Source organism: Furipterus horrens, unplaced genomic scaffold (assembly GCF_987537825.1).
Source record: "Furipterus horrens unplaced genomic scaffold, mFurHor1.1.pri manual_scaffold_9, whole genome shotgun sequence".
Lineage (NCBI taxonomy): Eukaryota > Metazoa > Chordata > Mammalia > Chiroptera > Furipteridae > Furipterus > Furipterus horrens.
This window is the reverse complement of record NW_028327179.1, coordinates 86,400,907-86,420,529: the sequence shown is the minus strand read 5'-3', so window position 1 is coordinate 86,420,529 and position 19,623 is coordinate 86,400,907. Positions and strand designations below refer to the sequence as shown.

The 19,623-nt window shown below is 49.2% G+C and overlaps 2 protein-coding genes across 5 annotated transcripts in view; one reads left to right on the top strand and one right to left on the bottom strand.

The window, feature by feature from the left end:
* Positions 1–1,332, top strand: part of CEP41 (centrosomal protein 41) — a 35,184-nt gene extending 33,852 nt beyond the window's left edge. For all 4 annotated transcript variants that reach the window (XM_090287523.1, XM_090287520.1, XM_090287521.1 and 1 more), the window contains 2 exons: positions 278–493; positions 1,165–1,332. In XM_090287523.1, coding sequence (XP_090143649.1) covers positions 278–493; positions 1,165–1,289 — 341 coding nt within the window. In that variant the 3' untranslated portion in view covers positions 1,290–1,332. The remainder of the gene's footprint in view (positions 1–277; positions 494–1,164) is intronic.
* A 9,200-nt stretch (positions 1,333–10,532) lies between these two features.
* Positions 10,533–17,542, bottom strand: CPA1 (carboxypeptidase A1). Its single transcript, XM_090287519.1, has 10 exons — positions 17,442–17,542; positions 16,859–16,940; positions 16,207–16,440; positions 15,913–16,014; positions 14,750–14,851; positions 14,463–14,573; positions 13,701–13,791; positions 12,973–13,172; positions 12,383–12,467; positions 10,533–10,789 (listed from the first exon to the last, which is right to left on the bottom strand). Exons 1-10 carry the CDS (start codon positions 17,504–17,506, stop codon positions 10,602–10,604), a joined length of 1,260 nt encoding a protein of 419 aa, XP_090143645.1. The 5' UTR covers positions 17,507–17,542; the 3' UTR covers positions 10,533–10,601.
* Positions 17,543–19,623: the final 2,081 nt, after the last annotated feature.

Here is a 19,623-nt window from a genome sequence, read left to right as displayed (position 1 = left end):
TTAAATTCCTGAGATACTGGCATTGCATCAGGGCTCTGTAAGAAAGCCTTGACGCCAAAGACTTAAAAGGATTTCTCAGGAATTCTCACAATCCCACATAACAAGCAACATTTTCTGGTGTAATTTACTTAATGACGAAGCAGTTAAGAAAGATTTCCCGTCCTTGTGTCGGCCTGGACTTGGAGACCAAAGATTAGGAGACATGCGGGCTGCTTTCAGGTTCTGCCTTGGCCTCCCCACGGTAATGTGACTTTTTCTGACCATCTTCCCCAACTAGGTCTGAAAGTCTTAGCTCAGAAATTCCCGGAAGGACTGATTACGGGTGCCCTGCCAGCGTCATGCCAGCAAGCCCTTCCTCCTGGTTCTGCCCGGAAACGATCCAGCCCCAAAGTGCCACCCCCACCAGCTGAGAATAAATGGAGGTTTACCCAAGAAGACCTAAAAAAGATAGAATATTACCTGGAAGAGGATCAGGGTCCTGCAGACAATCCCAGTAAGATATTTTGACCTTTAGAGATAAATGTTTTCCGTAGAGCTTGAGATTTATAGTTTTGAACATCACCTCATTATATGAAAATTTGATCCCTTATAATATATTATAAGGGGGGGGGGGTAGTGCAGGTGCTGTGCAGGGAGTGGGGGCAGGTGGAGGTGATCCCAGATCGTAGGAGAATTAGGTATTGTGCACAAACGGAGAAGAGAAGAGAAGAGAAGAGAAGAGAATTTATAAAGTGTGTGTGTCAGGCCAAGTTGAGAGGCTAAGCTAAGGCAGTCAAATTCCTTCTTGGAAAGTTTTCGTTCCCTTCTGTTGCTTCTAGGCACATTGAAACCACTTCTGATCTTTCCTTGCACGCTGCTCAGCTAATTGCTCCTGCCCTCTTCTCTACCTAGAAGGAAGGCGGGACAGGCTAGGTTGACTGGGAACAATGGAGAGGAAGAAAGAAAAGCTGTCTGAGTTTTCTTTCATCCCTGCCGCTTTCCCACCTTTAAGTTGATCTCAAAGTTAAACAGGTTTGAGCTTTAAGTATTCAATAAATGCTGACTAGGACTTGATTAGTTTAAAAGTGGTGGTAGCATAAGACTTCATTAGCCTAAAAGTGTGCTTGGCAGATTGTCCCTGGGGTCATCCCTGCAGCTCTGCTCCCTGCTTCCTTGCTCCCTCAGGCCGGCTGAGCCAAGCTAATGCCTCCCGAAGAGACTCCAAGGTTCCAAGCGCCCACAGCGGTCAGAACCTGCCTGCCGGCCATCCGAACCCCCGTGGCCATCCCCAAGGCAAACCCTGGAAGTAAAGACTTTGTCTGTCTTAGTCAAATAAATGTTTTCTCTCCTTTCGGGGAGCAGTTCCCCAGTTGGTCATTTTCAGGAACTGCTGCAAAGACCATGCATGTGTGATAGGCCCTTCCCTCTTCCTGTCCCCAGTTCCTCTCTGCATCCAGCTCCGGAAGGATCTGGACACAGACCAGAGGCAGAACAGGCTCTAGTGCCCTCCCTGTTATTTACAAAATATTTAAGCCTCTGAAACTTAGGACCCAGAGAGTCTCCTTTTGGGGGGCTGTAATGTTTTTCAGTGAGGCCCAGCTTGTTTTGGTCTATATCCCGAGTTGTTTTGTAAATACTTTAGTCACATCTGGTGTGTTCTTCCCAACCGGTTCTTTTTCACTCACGTTCTTGGTTTCATGAAGGTTCTTCTCCAGGTAGGCTTTGCCGCCTGAGAAGCTGGGCCTCGGGGGAGCGGGTGGTTCTTAGCTCTCAGCCTCCCCAGACCCCCCGGGGTGGGCCCACCGGCAGAGATGCTCTTCCCAGCACGCAGCACAGGCTCTGCCCCTTTGGAGGCTGGTACCTGTGAGCATCGCTTGACTTTAAGACTCAGTAGAGCACCTCTCCCGCTTCCTGAGCGTCCCTCCTCGCCAGATGTCTCCTGGAGCCGGCAGCGGTGCTGATACGTGCCCGGCCGCCTTCACACAAGGCACGGTCCTCACAGAAAAGCCCCTGTCCATCGTCCGGGGCTGCTGAGGGCTGTCGGAGCCCCCCCTGGAGCTGTCCCTCCTCCGAGTGTCAGTTACGAATTTCTATTCCCCGGCTTGGGGCATCCCCCTTAGACGGGAGAAACGATGGCCCCTTGAAAACGCCAGCTTCAGGTGGGCCGCTGAAGACACCAGGTGAGGACGGCCCCACGTGTTCTGTCAGCTGACAGCCCCTTAAGCCCTTGCTTAAAATGCAGTATTAGTCTAATTGAGTAATTAGTGCAATTTCCTGCTCGCTTCTCGTTCTCACGACTGAGCTGTGATTGCGAGGTTGTGATTATAGATTCTGGTTTGGGCCAGAATTTGGAATCAGCATTAATTCAATTGCTGGATGACTGACATTCATTCCATTTAATTGGGGGAACAAAAGACCTCAGGTAAGGATGAGGAACTCTGAAATCCTCAGGAAAAGGAAAAGAGCCTTGTTAATTTTTATGGTCTGTGATCTGTAGCTGTGATAAGGAGCTGAGGAATAAATTGTGCTCTTTGTCATGGCAACCAGCTTCTGAAAAGCCAACGGAAAATTGCCTATCCTTAGGTGGTTACCACTGCTGGGTAAGATTTGCCTTAACGGCTCTCTTTTCTCGCCATCAAAAAAAGAAAAAGTACCACAGTATTTCTAGCATGGTGGGGCTGTGTTTTTAAGAGAAGTAAAGGTAATAAATATCTCATAGAGACATATGGAAAAATAACTTTCAGATTCAGCCCAGTTCTGTTTTAGTATGTTTATTCCTCTCTACTTGATTTCCAAAGTACAACATTTTCCGATGCTTTAGAAATCAAACAGACCAGCGACATTGTTCAGATGTCAAGCCGTGCCCAATTTTCCACAAGATTCAAGAATCTTGTATAAAATTCAGCCAATGTACACATAGCTTTAATGAGGAGCCTGTCATGTTTCCCCATAAATTTATTGCCTGAGAACTTAGTTCAGCCTTTTGCTAATGCCAAAATGTTCTGGCTTTTTATTTTCTTTACAACATAAATTTTTTAAAATGCAAATTTTTCCACACTCAACTTTCCCCTAGCGTGGACAAGATTTTCAGCCATTTTTGACACATACACATTTTTAAAAAACAAAAAATGTTTTCTCTGTAACAAAGTCCCGGTTATGCCATTTTAAAGTTGACTAGTCAGGAGTTTAGACTTCCCGCCTCAATTCTATTTTGAGAGTAAATGGTAGGCCCCCTTTCTTCCCATTCTGCATCACCATCACCAAATGACACTCGAGTGTTAGAAACTACTGTGTATATGTGGAAAGTCACATTAGCCAAACCTATTAGAATTGCTGTGCAGTTAACTGAGCATTCTGGCAGGGTGAGTGTATTTATATATCTTTCTCCATAGTGCTTTGCCCTGTTGGTGAGGATTTTCAGTAACTACTCCTCAAAGACCTGTTCTGATTCTGCACTGAGTGTTAAGTGTCACTCGCAGAGTTTTTACGTTGCTTTGAATGTTTGACTTGACTCGTTTCTTCATTAGATTAACTGACGTGTTATTTAAGTGTTCAGTGATACTTTGTACTATTATGAATGTTGAAGATTAAAGCACATAGTTATTAACGTGTTGTTTGCCATTAATATGCTGAGATCTGCCAGCTTCTCTCTTCCTCTCTGGAGATTTGGGTGAGCCATGAGAGACTGGGGTGATTTGTAAGAATATCTCTCTTTGCTGCATCTCCCAGGAAGGCAGCATATATTCTTTGTATAAATAGATCAGGAAATCATCCCAGTTAGGGCAAGGGACCCTGGCTCTGTAGTCAGAAGGCCTGAGTTTCATGCTCAGGCAGGAACTAATTGCCACCTTAAACACATTACAGCAGGACCTTCTTGACAGTGTTTCAGGGTTGACGAGATGCCCTTGCCTTGTGACCCCTTAAATGGAAGGGACCTTATCAATGTACAGCTCCAGCTCCATCTGCTCAGCAGTGATGGCCAAAGTCTAAATAACACATTCAGTACTCTAAAGGAATATGTATTAAAGAAAGAAAGGAGGGAAGGAAGGGGAGAGAGGCCAGGAGGCAAGAAGTGGGGAGGGAGGGAAAAGCTACATTACTCATTCGAAAACAAAAAGAACATCTTGGGCTGTAATAATGTCAGGTTTAATCTCTTGAAAGGTAAAGAATGATTCAAATGACCTTAAAGTCATTTTATTTTTTACCTTGAGTGGAAAACCAGAACCAACGCAATCCTGCCGGACTTGGTGTAAATCAGAATGAAAAGAGAACAAATAATGTTCATTAGTTGCTGAGGGATTTCTCCTATGGTGCTACTGAGACCGAAAAATTCTTAAGACTTTAGACTACTCGCCAGAGCACAGAACAAAACAAAAACCTTCTTTTCTCTAATTCCCTTATGGAATATAAGTGAAATCAGAGTCCAAGACTAGGAAAAAAATATGTAGGTAATTTTTCTTGTTTGATTTTGGTTTCTGTCATGTTATGTAGGGGTTATAGATTCTGTCTTTTATGTTATCTGACTTTTTTAAGAGGGATAATTAATTTCTGTCCACCTGGATTTAAATCCACAACTCCCCTTCTTGCTCTACTCTGAAGATAATCAATCATTAAGAACTTTTCTTTCCCCAGTTCCAAAATGTTCTCGGTGTCATTAATGTGCCTTTATTTTCTTCACAATTCTTTCCAAGAATTAACTCCCATAATACTTTTCTTTTTCTCCAAGAAGCATCAGAAGCATGGATTCTAATTCATCAGTTTAATTATGTGAGCATGATGACATGCTTCCTTGCAGTTAAATTACTTTTTTGATTAACAAATATATTTTCCCTGTAAAAACAAAAACAAAACAAAACAACAACAAAAAACAGTAAATAAAACATGCTGTACTTCCAAAGTGTTCAGAACGCGTTTCGCTAGTAATACTTCCCCACCATCCTAGTAATGATTGAAATTGTCTATTGTGGTGTTCTTAAATTGCTACACAAGTCAATTACAAAATATGTAACGGGAATTTCTCAGCATTGAAATCTGACAGAGCAGGACTCAGTGCATGGTTTTATGTTGTTTACAAAACGATGTTGGTCACGCCACGGCCCCCTGAAGGTCTCCCTCTCTCATGCTGATCCTCTTTGTTCCAAATGCAGAAGCAGACCCCCTTCACATGTATAATGTCCTGAGGCCCTGGGTAAAATGTGGGGCCAACAGAGGTCGCTTACCAAATGCTCTTACCTGACGGGCTACATTTTTTAAATTATTTGAAATTTTATTTTGACTTTAAGCTCCTAGAGGGTGAAAATCACCAATGATAAGACAGTGGCCCTTAATAAGGGCGTGTGACTAAATGAATTGAGCCTATCAAGACTGAAGTCTGGGGTATGAGGCCCATCGCGGTGGCCACTCAGTGCTGGTCTGCCATTCTGGACATCGGAAAGCTCTTTTATCATTTATCCCCTTGCACTCCGTCCTGCTTTTGGGGGAGAGGCATTCACAAGCGGCGGTTTTTAGGTTACCCTGTGCAGGAGGCGCCCAAAGAGCTGCCCAGGGGTATTGTTATGGCTCTGGCTGCCTGCAGTCCGCCAGGCCTGTTTTCACCGTCCCGGTAGCCTTCAGAATTCACCAAACACGGTTGCACGCCATCCCCATCTGAGAGCAGGTTATTGTCTCTTTTGTTTCCAGTAGTGAAGATTTCCAGCTAATAACACTCACCAGCATTTATAGAGAGCTTCCGGCGTGCTGGGCAGTGTTTCCTGATTGTTTTATGTTTTGACTCATTTAATTCTCACAGTCGCCCTGTGAGGTAGGCGCCCTCATTTTCAGGTAAGGAGACCGAGGGTCAAGTGGAAATGAAGCGGGTCGCCCCGACTCACTGAGCTGGAAGGTAGAGAGGCCAGGATCGGGCTCGAGGACTGCCGCTCAGCGGCAACTTCCATCAGCCGCTCCGCTCCGTGGTCCCCACCCTGGGCGGGCGCAGTCACGCTCTCCCTGGGCGATGCCTTGGATTTCCCAACGGAAACGTGCCTTCCTGGCTGTTGGCTTTCCTCCTCGTCGCCCGAGCTTCCACGAGAAGCTTTCCTCCTCGGTCTGCACAAAAGGCGATGGAAATTCAGGGACTGAAACATCCGCTCCTGGGACTGTGTAACTCCCCCATTCCCACTGTCTGTGTCTGGGGACCTGCCTTGAAGACAGGTGTTCCAAGGTGTCTGGGGTTTGTTTAGTTTCTCAGTGAACTCCTACTGAGGTGTCACTTAAGGAATGAGTTACAAACTTTTCATTAGATTGTAGGAAAAAAGTAGGCTGTTTGCCCAAGAGGCTGAACTATTCATTCAATAAACCATATTGATATGATTTGTGTCTGGTCTTTTCTCTCCTTTGTGGGGATGTTTCTGATTTAGGCTGAGACAGAGATTGCGTGGATTGGCTCGCGGCCCCAGGCCTGGGTGGGAGGAGGGTCGGCAGCCTCTGCGGCTGGTGGGCGTTCGACGCCGTCTTGTTCCTCTGCACTCGTCTGAAACGGAGCCGAACGCGGCTGCTGTGGTTAAGCAGAAGGCTTTTAATTTTCCCTTTTAGTTTGGCAAGAATCATTTGGCAGCCTCAGTCTCTGGGGCTGTTAGATGATGCTCACAGTTTGAGTTCCCAATTTAATGCAGATCCTGAAAGCTTGGGAGAGACTTCCTTACCCTTTGACAGTTTTTCCAGAGTTGATGGGTGCTCTGTACTTTTTTCCTTTGGGGCTCTTCCTTCATCTGACCAGTTTGAGTGTTGTAGTTGGTCCTGTCAGTTTCCTGAAAGTAGCACCTGGGTCTCAGTGAGTTCCCTGAATGATGTTTCTGTTTGTCCACATCTTCAAATCCACCTAGTCCCACTGGCCCTTGCAAAGCAGTTGCTGAGATGATGAAGAGTGCGCTGGACAAGGGACCACTGAGGTCATATCTGGACTGTATTCAGCGACATTGCAATGTTAACTTCAGGCCAAAGCCAAAAAGCTAGATGTGGAAGCGACCCCCTGAAGGATTCCAATGGACCACCAGTGGCCCACAGGCCATATATAATGGTCTAAGAGAAAAGTAAAATGAGTTCACTGAAAAATAAGGATTTTTGAAAAGCCCCGGAGACTAGGCATAATCTATTAGCATAGTCAATCCCCCAGATTTTTACAGGAACAGAATCTGGGCAGAAAGGGCTGTTGGGAATTTTCATCCGTGCCACGGCAGAGAGAGCGTAGGGAACGGTCCCCAGCAGGGCCATGAGTGACCCCTTCCCATGATGGGAACACTGCTGCTTTCAGCACTATCTGGAGTGTACATTTTTCGAAAGGTGAGACAAATACATTGTTCTGGGCAATGGATGGCTATTTAGGATGCCAGAGAAGAAGAAATGACAAATGATAACAAAGAAATTAAAGAGGCTGATGTTTGATGTTGATAATAAGTTGATACTAGGTAATTGACCCATAGGTTATATGGCGTGTTTGAAACACCACTGCCCAGGGCAACCATAATTACTGTTGGGGAATATATCCTTCCAGGCTGCGTGTGTGTGTGTATGTGTGTGTGTGTGTGTGTGTGTGTGTGTGTGTGTAAGTGAGAGGCAAAAATGAGATTCATGCTCAACATACTATTTTGTAACCAGCTTCTTTTTTTAAACAACTGTATGGGAACATAAATCATCATAAACTTCACCCATTTTAAATATACAATTCCATGTTATAGTAAATTTCAGAGTTGTGCAACCATCACCGCAATCCTGTTTTAGAACATTTGCATCATACAGCTAGCTTCTTTCACTTAGGATACCGTGACCATTTTTTCCTGGCAACATAGACCTCGGCGGCTTCACGGTGCTCCATTGTGTAAACGTGTCCTATCAGTACCAATGCTGGTATCAGCTTACGTGTTTTTCCTTGTCATTTAAATTTTTATTATAACCATGTATAGACATATATTTGAACTCGTCTGAATATTTTAAATTCTTCCAATTGAACTTTCTGGGTCAAAGGGCAATACATTGAAATTTCCTATGTACATTCCCAAATTGCCTCCTAGGAAGGTGGTGTAAATTTATCCTCCTACCAGTAGGGTATGACAGGTCTTATTTCGTCATACCTTACCTGTCTTTTTATTCTTTGTCCATCTGTTGGGAGAAAAATGGTATATTTGGGTTTTTTTAAATCCTCACCCAAGGATATGTTTATTAATTTCTTTAGGGAGAGAGGAATGGGGAGAGAGAGAGAAACATCAGTTGGTTGCCTCCTCTACGAGCCTCAACCGGAAATCGAACCCACAGCCTTTTGGTGTACAGGATGATGCTCCACCTAACTGAGCCACCCCGCCAGGGCTTGTTTTTCTTTAGTGTACAAAAAGATTACTCAGGGGATCCGTATCTTTCATACATTTATTGGCTTTTTGTGTTTCTTTTGGGAATTACCTATTTTTCTTTTGAAATGTTAGTCTATTTTTTGAACCCCTTTTGCTTATAAGAGCTCTTTTCCCTTCAAAACTGTTAATACTTTTTCATATATGCTACAGTACTTTCTACAATTATTGTGTCTTTTAGCTTTTGTGTTTTTATTTACAAAATAAAAAGGCTTTACCAACAGGTTTTTAAAAATATGTATCTGCAAACAAAATATGCTCTTCCTATATTGAAAATACTGAAGAAAAGTATTAATGATTTCCATGTCTCCATTTAACAGGCGTTTATTAAGTGCCTACTGTGTGCCATGTGCTTGGTCAGCCAGTAGGGATTAAGTGTTGAAGAGAACAGTGCAATCCCTGCCCTCGTGGGATTTTCATTCCTTTTCTGCTTCCTGGACTCTTACTTGCTCAGAGCCTTACTCTCTAATCTACAACTTGGGGAATTCAAAATAACTTGCCATCTTATAATACACAGATTATAAAATTCATGAGTTCATTAATAAAGACGGAGAACATTGAGTCAACAAATACATATTGGGCATCCATACTATTGAAGATTTTGGAGATGGAATGTCAAAGTGGTTCCTGCTATCAGGGAGTGCAGTTTATTTTAAATTAAGCAATTTAGTCCCTTGAAATCTAAGTCAGTTTTGTAAAATGATATATTTTCTTGATAATGGTATTTTTTTCCACTTATCAGTCTTTGTTAAACAAAAAATAAGATCAACTTTTTCCTTGCCCAAAATGGGTAAAATGGGTTTCAGCTTATCTTCGTAGGTTGAAGGGAAATGTTTCCCAAAAAATAACTTGAAAGAAGTGTTTTAAAATCTTTAAGTCATACTTCTGTAAAGGCTGGAACATTTTACTTGGCCTTATATAAGTTTATGTATACTGTGTATATATAGCCAGCTTCATTCTTTTTGCTTTTTTAGAATGTTTAGTAGCAAAAAATGTATGTATTAAAAAACTTTAAGATAAAAATTCCCCAAGGACCCCTTACAAAAAGCATTTGACCTCCAGGCTATTTGATGTAGAAAAAACAAGACTTAAATCAGTGGAGCTGCGTGCTTGTGACATTCCAACCTAACTGATACAGGAAGAGGATGCCATCCCCGCCCCTTCCCCCTCTGTTCAGGGAGCTACCAGTCCACCACCCACCCACTCCCCAATGACTTCTGTGGGAATCCATCTTACGTGGGTAGAAATTATGGCCACTTAAAAGCACTGGCTTCAGTTGGGATGTGCTCTACAGGCACAGCTGAAGAAATTTGGAAGAAAGGTAGATTCTTGCTTGGAAAAAAGTTGAGATACCCTCCGCATTGTGCTAGCCACTAATGTTATATCACAGCCTTCGGAATCAGCAAGCCGAAGGAGGGAAGACAAGTTCTAGGCTCTGGAGGACAGGAGAGGGGAGGGGAAGGGAAAGGAGGGAAGGGAAGAGGAAGGGAAGGAAGGGGAGGGGAGAGGAGAGCCTGATACTTGAGAAATTTTGTGAGTGATCCGGAGAGTGAGCAGACAGGGGGTTGAAAGGTGCAGGAAAGGATGTGCAAATGTAAAGGAAACAACTTTTGTCCCAAAGTCAAAGTCTTCATGAGAAACTACAATTAATAAGAGGGCCCAGGATTAGTGTTCTTCATCTTCAGAAAATGATTCCATTGAACCTAGTTGCTCTCTTCCAATCTCGTTTCAGGAGTGGGAAACCATATTTGCTTTGTGGACATTTTTCTTTGCCAGTCTGCCACATCCATTAGGGGCAGCAGAGGCCACTGCGATTATTCTGTTTCATACTCAAAGTTATTGCTGTTGTAGATTGATGGATCCAACCAGCTAGACTATTGTACAAGCAGGATTCCTCGCCACAGCGGGGTGCCAGGCATTTGGTTAGCAGCTGCGACTGCTGCTTGCTGCTAAGGTATGGACAAATCACTCCACTGACAAGCTGAGCTCAGGGTGGTCTAATTAAAACAGATGCCACTTGGATACAACTTCACAGGACCTTGGAATGCAGGGGGATTTAGGGGTCATCTAGTCCAACCACCCACACATTTGCAGCGAGGCCTGTAGGGACTAAATCACTCCTGCCCCAGCCTGGAAAGACAGACCCGCCACTCACGTTCCCACATGCACGTCCCAAGATTCTGTTCTATGTACACTCAAACTTTATTTGGTTGCCAGAGAGGCTAGAGAGAGAACTGAAGGGCCGCATCAATAGGGGTGGTTCATGGTGTGCTCCATGATGGTCTGGAGCGCCAGCCATGTCTCCTGGGCCGTGGGGATGATCTGGGAGGCCGGCAGCAGGAAGCCATAGCGCCCAGTATCCCGGAGCTCGAAGGTGTAGGAGTACTTGATGCCCTGATTGTAGGTCCAGTCAATGGTGCCTCCACTGGCTCGGTCTGGGGCAGGAACAGAAACAGGAGAGCAAAGCTCAAGCACTTTGAAATGTTTCCATGGCCCAGGCTGAGGGTCTAAGGCCCAGAGCCTCTTCAGTGTTGATTTGAGTCAGTGTCTACTCAGTGCCTGCTGTTGACCAAGCAGCCTGGCTTCTGCCCAAGAAGCTCCCCTGAAGGTTCTCAGCGCAAGAGGCTCAGAGAGGTGGACCAGTAATGGTTCTCCTCTCCCTGGGGGATGCAAGAAAGGGCCTGCGACTGCAAAAGTCCCACTGAAAACCGCCCCTGTCCTCCAGGAGCCACTTGGGTCAAGCCTGCAAATCTACCAGTTACCCACGTGGGTAACCAGAGTTTGTGCCCTGGGGCTGTGGTCTGCAGGGGCAAGTGCAAAGGGCCAGAGTCCAAGCAAAAGCTCCTCGTCTGTCTTTTCAGAAGGAACTTTGTCCAGATTCCCAGTTACCAAGTAGTTAGGAGGGCAGCTGCATATCAGAATTTAACTTGACAACATTGAATGAAGCAAAAACCTTGGCTCAGGGTTGAAACAGTTTCCAAGGAAGGCCTGGAGTCCCAAAGCAAAGCCAGCCCTAGGGAAGGCTGTGTGTGACCCACCCAAACCTGGGCGTATGCCGCCCTCCCACCTCTGTCCCTGTCCCCTCCTTTTTCAGTGCTCCTGCTTCCTGTCTGCTGGTAAACTTGGTGCATTCCCTCAGGCCCCAGGGATCTGCCCATATCCCACCTGTTTCTACAGTTCTGTGCTCTTGGCTACAGCCACGAGGGTCTCTGTGCTATTCCTGCTATTCCTGCAACACTGGGCCAGACCACACAGTAGGGCGTTTGCTCTAAAAGGTTCCTCTGCCTGGAAGTTCTTCCCCACATAGATGGCCTCTTGGCTCCCTCCCTTTTTTCCTTTAACAGTTGTCTAAATTTCACTCTTGACGAGGCCTGCGCTTTAATGTGCCCATCCACTCCCAACCCCAGGATTCCTGAGTCCGCTCACCCTGTTCTAGTTTTCATTTTTCTCCCTAGCACTTATCACTTGACATACTGTATCATTTACTCATGTTCATCATCTGTCTCCCTGGCTAGAATGTAAATTATTTTATTCCCAAGCATGTTAAAACAAGGCCCCGTGCATAATAGGTGCTCAATAAACATTTGTTGACTTGATTCCATTCTGGGTAGCAGTGTTCCTCCTATGGGTATCGCATGTCTAAGTAAGCTGGGGAAAGAGAGGATATCATCTCCAACTGAAGGGCACTGCAGGAGAAGTACTTTTTAAGTTGAATTTCCTAGTGATCTACAAATGCCAGCAGAACTTGCAACCTTCTCTGTGCATGAAGCCAGGCTTAACCCCAAGACAAAGGGACAAGAGCTCTCAGGGGAACTGACAGGTTTGTTTGAAGGTGCCAAAGCAGGCAAGGAAAGGCAGCACTGCCCTGGAGCCAGCAGTTACCTGGCAGGGTCGGGCCGTTCTCCCTGCCCATGTCCCCAGATCTGGGCCCTCTTGGCTAATTCCTCTAAGGGGGACACTCCCTGGGGTAGGGAAAGCCAACTGAACTTCCTCCTAGGGCCACCCGCAGAGACCACGCACCCACTTACAGATTGCTTTGATGATGCTGCCGTACTTAAACTTGGTTCCATACAGAGAGGCCAAGGCCTTCAGAGCAGACTGGGCCAGCTGATCCTGGAGAATACACCAAGCAAGGCCACCTGTCATGGCCAGAACACCAAGCCCCCAGACTAGCAGGGCTAGGGTAGCCCAGGGCCCGTCAGGGTGACCCTGGAACATGCATCCGGCAGACACAGGTCCCCAGCAGAGAACACAGGGCCTGCTAGTCCTGCAGGTCAGCCCCGGAGCTCAGCAGCCCTGATCCTCTGACCCTGTGGGATGTCTCACTGGCATTTTGCTGCCCTTCAGTCACACTGCAGCTCCAAGTGCAAACTTGAGGTACAAACTCAAGTCTAGCCCCTCCCCTCACCCTGTCATGTGACAGAAGTGACTCAGTTTCCCAGACAAAAAGTAAGGCCAGTCTCTCTTGCCAGTCTTCCCAAGCCATCAGGGGTCCAGGGAGGAACAGGGTGCTAGCCATTGTGTAGGCCCTTGTGCCTTTAGCAGGTCTTACGGGTAAAACCCTACGCCTGCCCAAGCTGCCTTTGGGATAGGAGGGCAAGCTGGGGTCAGCACATACCAGCTCAGCCTGGTCAGGGGTTGGTTCTGTTGTGTAGCCGTAGGGATAGAGGAGGAGCTGGGAGTAGCTGTGGATGGAAATGAAGGCCTTGATATTCCCATGGTTCTTCACGAAATCCACAATGGACTTGACCTCCGATTCAGAATTGGCAAACTTGCCGTGGTACGTCTCTGAGCAGGGGTTTTTGCTGGCTCCAGCCACTGCAGCAGGAGAGAAGGGGTAGCTGGCATTCCTTACAGTGACACGGGTACCCTCACATGGAGCTGGGGGTGAGGTGGGATGCACAGAGCCCACCCCCACCCCTGGATCAGGAAAGACCAGAGGTCTTCTGTAACCAGGGGTCCCTCCTCCCTCCCCAGCCAGGCTTGGGCAGAAACGATGGCCCTGCCCAGGGAGGTGAGAAGGGACCCTCAAGCCAGACTTCACTTGCACACAGAGGGAAGTGTGTGGCCACAGAGGGAAGGAGCTGAAAACCGCTAGGTAGGTTTCAGACCTTAGGTCCATTGGGAGGAATTTTCTTGTCACAGGCAAGGGACAAGCAAGCCTCAGAGTGGCACCTTTCTCACTGAGAGCCTCAAAGGAGGGGCTGACATCCCTACCACTCCCCCCTCCCCAGGCTCTCACTGCTAGGGCAGGACAGGGACAGGGTGGGGAGTGGGGGTTGTAACAGGACAAAGGACGGTAAGAAGGCATTCCCGGCTGTCCCATCCCTGCTCCGCAGGTCTTACGCCCAAAGCCAGCATCCCAGTTCCGGTTGGGGTCCACCCCAACACAGGAGGAGCCTGCCGTGGTGGACCGAGTCTTGCGCCACAGGCGGTTCTGAGGAAGGAATCAGACACCGGTCCGTCACCGTCACCACACTAGCTTGGGGTCCAGAGCCCACAGGGAGCAGTATGGGCTGGAGGGCCTCGGTCAACACAAAGCACCCCGATCTGGAGCTCGGGTGGAAACACAGCCCGGGGTCAGAAACCACTTGGTAAAGGGGCTGGTGGTTGCAGGAGGGTGGAGGAGACAGTGGGTAGCACCTGGCCAGAGGTTTCTACCCGCAGATAGTGACGAAGGCATGTGGTGTCCTGCCCCCGTACACATTTGATTGTTAGCATGCTGTTCCTGCCATAGAAATAAAATAAAACCAGGACGTAAGGGCTGGGGCAGTGGGTTGCCCCTGGGGACAGTTTTGTCCCCAACACCCAGACATTTGGTGTGTCTGAAGACGTTGGTGGTGGTCTCAACTCAAAGGTTGCTACTGGCATCTCATGATGTGTCTGGATGTGCTAAGCACCCTGCATGCACAGAACAGCCCCCCCACAAAGAATCATCTGCCCCAAATGTAAGGAACACGGGAGTGGTGAACCCGGGTCTAGGGGGACAGGTCTGTTTGCCCTTCCCTTGACTTGCAGGGGTTGAGAATAGGGGTGAGTAACTAACTTGTCAATCTCAGAGGCCAGAGGCCCGCCCTGCTTTCCCCGAGAACAGGAGAAGGCGTATACCTTGCTGTGAGTGAAGGCAAAACCATCAGGGTTGGTGACAATCTCAAGGAAGATGTCCATGTTGTCAAGAATGGCGGTGAAAGTTGGTTCTTGGCCATAGTCTTGAGTGATCTGGTGTGGGGTTGGGGGACAGAGAGGCAGAGTGGGCAAGTCAGCATTAGCCATGCTAGAGCGACAGACACCTATCCTCAGCCTCCCTCTGTGGTCACTGTCCCTGGAGGGCTTCTGTGGGCCTTGGGCACCAATGCCCCCCTGGGCCAGAGCCCCCCTCAGCTCCCCAGACTTACCTTCTTTGCAAACCAGATCCCACTGGCCTGAGTGACCCACTCACGGGAATGGATGCCCGTGTCGATCCAGATGGCAGGACGGTTGTTTCCTCCGGTGCTAAACTGGATGAGAAGAGCAGACAAATGGGCTGGCTGGGGCCAGTCTCGCCTCCTGGAAGGGACATGTGCCCTGGGCCAGAGGCCGCCTGCTCCCTGCGTATCACAGGTTGAGGCTCTGTATGTGGGGCCATCACTCAAGTAGAGGCTGGGGGCTGGACCAGGGCCCCGCAGAACCTGACCTTCTGCCCTCAGCCCAAGCTTGGGGCAAATCCAACTCAGCCAGGCTTCTGGGCCCCGCCCTGTACCTCTGTCAGAGTCAGAGGCGGATTTAACGGCAGGCGCATCAGGCGCGTGCACTGGGCCCCGACTTCTGAAGGGCCCCGCCAAACCCCAACTTTACACTTTTTTCTAATGACACCAAGTTTGGTTTCATATGTGCAATTTTATTACGTAAAAGTTTACAATCGGCAGTAAAACCTGATAGTATGTTTATATTCGCTTATTTTCATTATTTCATTACTACGCTGCATACTATGCACATACCATGCTGCACAGACCCCGCGGCGCAGCTGTGCTACCGCACATCGGAGAAATAGAATCATATTTGCTACTCTGTACTTAGAAAGGTTCTCCTGCAGTGCAGACTTACGGTATATGCAAATACGCAGGGATGTAAATTAGTTTGTGGATATGGACTTGTTTCATTTACAGTTACAAAAATAGTTTTCTGTGCTTATAAATAAATATTTTTATTTTTCCTGTCTCTCTCTTTTTTTTTAAGGGACCCAATATTTTCTTCTGTGCCTGGGCCCTCAACCAACCTTAATCCGCCTCTGGTTGGAGTTCACAAATAAAACATTTTATCTGGATTATCCCAAACCAGGATACTTTCCACAAAGTGACATGTGATTGGAAATACTTGGGTCACTCAAAACTTTAAATTGTGTGTCCAGGTACGCACACACCTGGACCAGCATGGAAATTTAGACCTTCCCAAATGTCGTCACGGGAAGTCGCTCAACAGCCTGCTCCCTGTGACCATGGGCTCACTCGACACGCAGATGCGGGTGTCCGTTCTTGCCTATGTGCCTGCACATAGACACCCACACACAGGCGCCCATTACCTTCAGCACATAGATGGGGCGGCCTTCGAAGGTGTTGCCGATCTGGAGCTTGCTGACAAGCTGTGGGTGCTCAGCCACCAGCATGTCCATGAAGCCGTAGATCTGAGAAGGCAGAGGATGGAAGGCAGGCTTTAGTGGTTTCCAGGAGCCGGGATGCCTTTCTTAACAGCTCCGTCAGCCAGCTGTTAGCCCTGCAGCGTGGAAGGGCCACAGCCCAGACCACCCAGGCCACGTGGAGACCGAGCAGGTGCCACACACACCCAGGCTCTGGCCAAATTCTGCCAGCCCCCTCACCTCCTCCAGAGTGTGGTAGGTGTCGTAGCTAAAGGTGTCGGTGGAGGCAGCCCGAGACTGGAAGGCGAACATCTGCTCCTGCTCCTCGTCCAGCAGCGACTGCACATCCTCGATCATGGTCATGTACTCGATGCCATGGGCCTCCAGGAAGGCTTTGACAGGCTGGATGCTGGTGAAGGGCACTCGGACATCGACAGGAGAGCCAGGTTGGGCAGGGCCCCGCCAGAAGTCCAGCTAGGGAGGTCAAGAACCGGCACCATCACAGCGGGCTGGGGAAGGGCCAGCCTGGGAGCAGGTGTCGGTGCCAGAATTCCCCATATATTTGGGAATGGTAAGGGCAGAGGACATGGGAACCCCTGGGCACAGGACAAAGTCCGGTATGGTCAGAGAAATGACGTAGGAAGCAGAGCAGGGTGCAGGGGAACTTTGGGACAGCAAGGAAAGGACAAGTACTGGAATAGGGGTCCCCCCACCTTTGCTCAGACACTCAAGTGCACCAAGAATTCAGGACTTGGGGTGGGGGAGGTTAATCACTTCCTAACAGGGATCAGTCCTGTGACTCCTTTCTGGGTGGCTTGGGAGAGAGAGCCCAAGCTCCAAGGGTAGGTGGGGTTGAGGGTGGGCCTCAGGGAGGGCTCCTTTGTCCTCTGACCTGCAGGTGCTCCAGATCCTCAAGCTCCGTCACCTTCTGGACCTGGGCTTCATCAGCCACAGAGATTCGGAGCACCTGGTGCCTGGGCAGAGCAGGAGGGGAGACTGAGGGTCTGAGTAGCACCCGCTGGCCACGCACATTCCCCAGGTGGGAATAGGGCAGCAGGTGGCCTAGAAACCCCAGGCTGGGCCTCGATCCCCTGGACTGAGCAGGGGGAAGCACAAGGCATCTAAACAATAGATGGTCTGGGCTCTTTAGAACCTTCTGGACGCAGTTGCTGTCCCCAATCTCAGTTTAGACTCTATGTCTTTTTCCAAAGCCGGCCAGACCTCTTCCCACCTCCTCTCCTGGAAGTTGCCCCTCAGAGCTCAGGTATCATCAGGGCTCAGGAGGGTGTCCCCAGAGACAGAGTCCTACGCAGCCCGGGGCCCCATTCAGCCTGCCTCTCCAAGTGTGTGCTAATCTGCTCCTCACCGGCCGTCTTCCCATCTATCTGTCTGCCCGTCTCCTCCAGACGGCGGCCGGAGGCTGAGTCCTCCCAGTCTCCCCTCGGAGCACCCCCTCCTCCTGTCCACACCCTTACCCCACGAAGTCCTCTTTGCCAAGGACTGCCCCTAGCAGGACACTCAAAATCAGCAGCCCCCTCATGCTGCAGCCAGTTGGGAAGGTCAACTGAGACTGAGAAAATGTCCTGGGGCCTTTTAAACTGTCCCAGGACTGAGGTCTCCTGGCTATGCCGGAGAGTTATCCTCCCCTTTGCACCTGGGCAGTGTCCCACGGGGAGGGAGGGATGAGAGTTGTGAGCTCTGATACCTTCTCACCCTTCCTGATAAAGTGGCAGGGAACAGGGCAGCTGGAGCGATAAGCTGGGTCTCAGTCCCTTGGCCTGGAAGGACCAGGCTGAGCCTGAAGGTCAGCTGGGGCTTAAGGCCTCCCAGCTGGAACCCTGCTTGCTCATAGCCCACAGCGGGCACCCCGGCTGGCCCAGGCAGCAGAAAAGGAGCCAGGACTCCAGAGGAGCCACAGCAGCTGGGGCCTCACGTGAAGCATCCCTTTCTCCCACGTCCCTGAGCACCAGCTCTTATGTTCTTGTGACAGAGCAAGCTGGGACCCGCTGTTCCACCCAGCTCCTGTACCTGCTGGCTCGCCACACTTGGCTTTGTCCAAGGCCATCCCTACCCTGTGCATGGCGTACCCCCTTCTGGGGCCCAGCCCCGCTCCTGGCAGCCTCGACGCCCTTGTGGGAGTCAGGCCACAGCAGCAGCAGCAGGGACTGGAGCCCAGTCTTTGCCAGCGTTTCCCTCCACCCCCACCGCTGCAGGGCTCTGGGATCAGGATTGCCCTTGATGGGAACTGTAAACAGATGTCATCTGAGTAGACATTGTGGTGGTGGGAACCAGGGCCCGGCCCCTTTGGGACTGCACAGAGGACAGGAGAAACTGGAACTCACAAAGGGGAATTCGCTGTGGCTCTGGATGCTGATCTCACTATAGACACATCTAATGAGAAGGTGCCCTAGTCCGCAGGGGCCACCCCAGGGGTCCCCGGCACCATCTGGGGGCCCTGCTCTGTGTCAGAGCCTCAGGCTTGGCTGCTGATGACAGTCAAGGCGGTCCTTTCTGGTTTCCATCTGCTCACTCTGCCTCCCTACCCTACCTGGCCAGCCCTCCTATGCCGAGGTAGGGTGACCCCCTTATATTGACCCACAGCTCTCTCCTAACCCCAGCTTTGGGAAGACCATAAAACACTACATCCATCCCCGACAGAGGCCGAGCCTCCATGAAGTCTGCTGCTTTCCACCCCAGCAGCCTCCTGGCGTGGGCGAGGCTCACTTCCTGCCTGAAGCTTCCTCTGGCTTCTTTCTCTCACTTATCTGCCCCTTCTCTGGAGACTCATCCCTTTGTTCATTCATCCTTCTGTGCCAGGGAGTGTGCCCCGCTGAGGGACGATGCCCAAGACACACTGGTTGGTCCCCGATCTCAGAGAGCTCACGGTCTAGCAGGAAGACAGAAGCAACCAACTAACTGTGTTCTCTCGGGTCCTCCAAGAAGCTGTCATCAAGACAAGATTAGACATACAAGAGATTCATGGGGAGAAACGCCTGGGAAGGATAAAGAAGAGGGATCGGGAGAAGGCAGGCGAGCCTTCACCAGGTGCCGGGTCTGACACCTGGGAACGGAGCCGGGGAAGGAAGGAGAATTGGGTAGGAAGAGTTCAGACAGCAGAGCCGGTCTGAGAACATTCCAGCTGGGCTGATGCGCAAGCCTGGAGCCAACATTGTAATGAGGGTAGTCCTACATTCCACACGAACCCTGGCATGAGTGCGTGTTATGCTCAGTCACCAGCTGGGAGCAGCCCGTGGGAAGTGTGGCCTCATCACAACATGGCGATGGGACAGACCATCAGTCAACCATGCACCCCACTGATGGGTCCCTGGTCTCAGAGAGCTCATGGTCTGGTGGGAGAGACAGAAGTAACCAACTAGCTTGCTGGTTCTCTGACAGGTCTTACAAGAAACTATGGCCAGAACAGAATTAGACATGCAAGGGACTTTCTGAGGCTGCTCTCCTTGTTGCAGTAGACCTGAGCAGCGCGTTTTCTGTAATGTGGCATGAAAAGTACCAGTACAGCACCCTGGCTCAGTTGGTGGAGCATTGTCGCAGACACCAAAAGTTTGCAGGTTCAACCCCCAGTTGGGGCACATATGAGAGGCAACCAATCCATTTCTCTCTCACATCAATGTTTCTCTCTCTCTCTCTCTCTCT

Coding starts and splice junctions, on each gene's coding strand:
- CPA1 (XM_090287519.1), bottom strand. CDS start 17,506: ATGAGGGGGCTGCTGATTTTGAGTGTCCTGCTAGGGGCAGTCCTTGGC. Junction 16,015..16,206: donor CCTACCACACTCTGGAGGAG/GTGAGGGGGCTG, acceptor CTGCCTTCTCAG/ATCTACGGCTTCATGGACAT. Junction 12,468..12,972: donor CCCCTGACCAGGCTGAGCTG/GTATGTGCTGAC, acceptor TGTATTCTCCAG/GATCAGCTGGCCCAGTCTGC.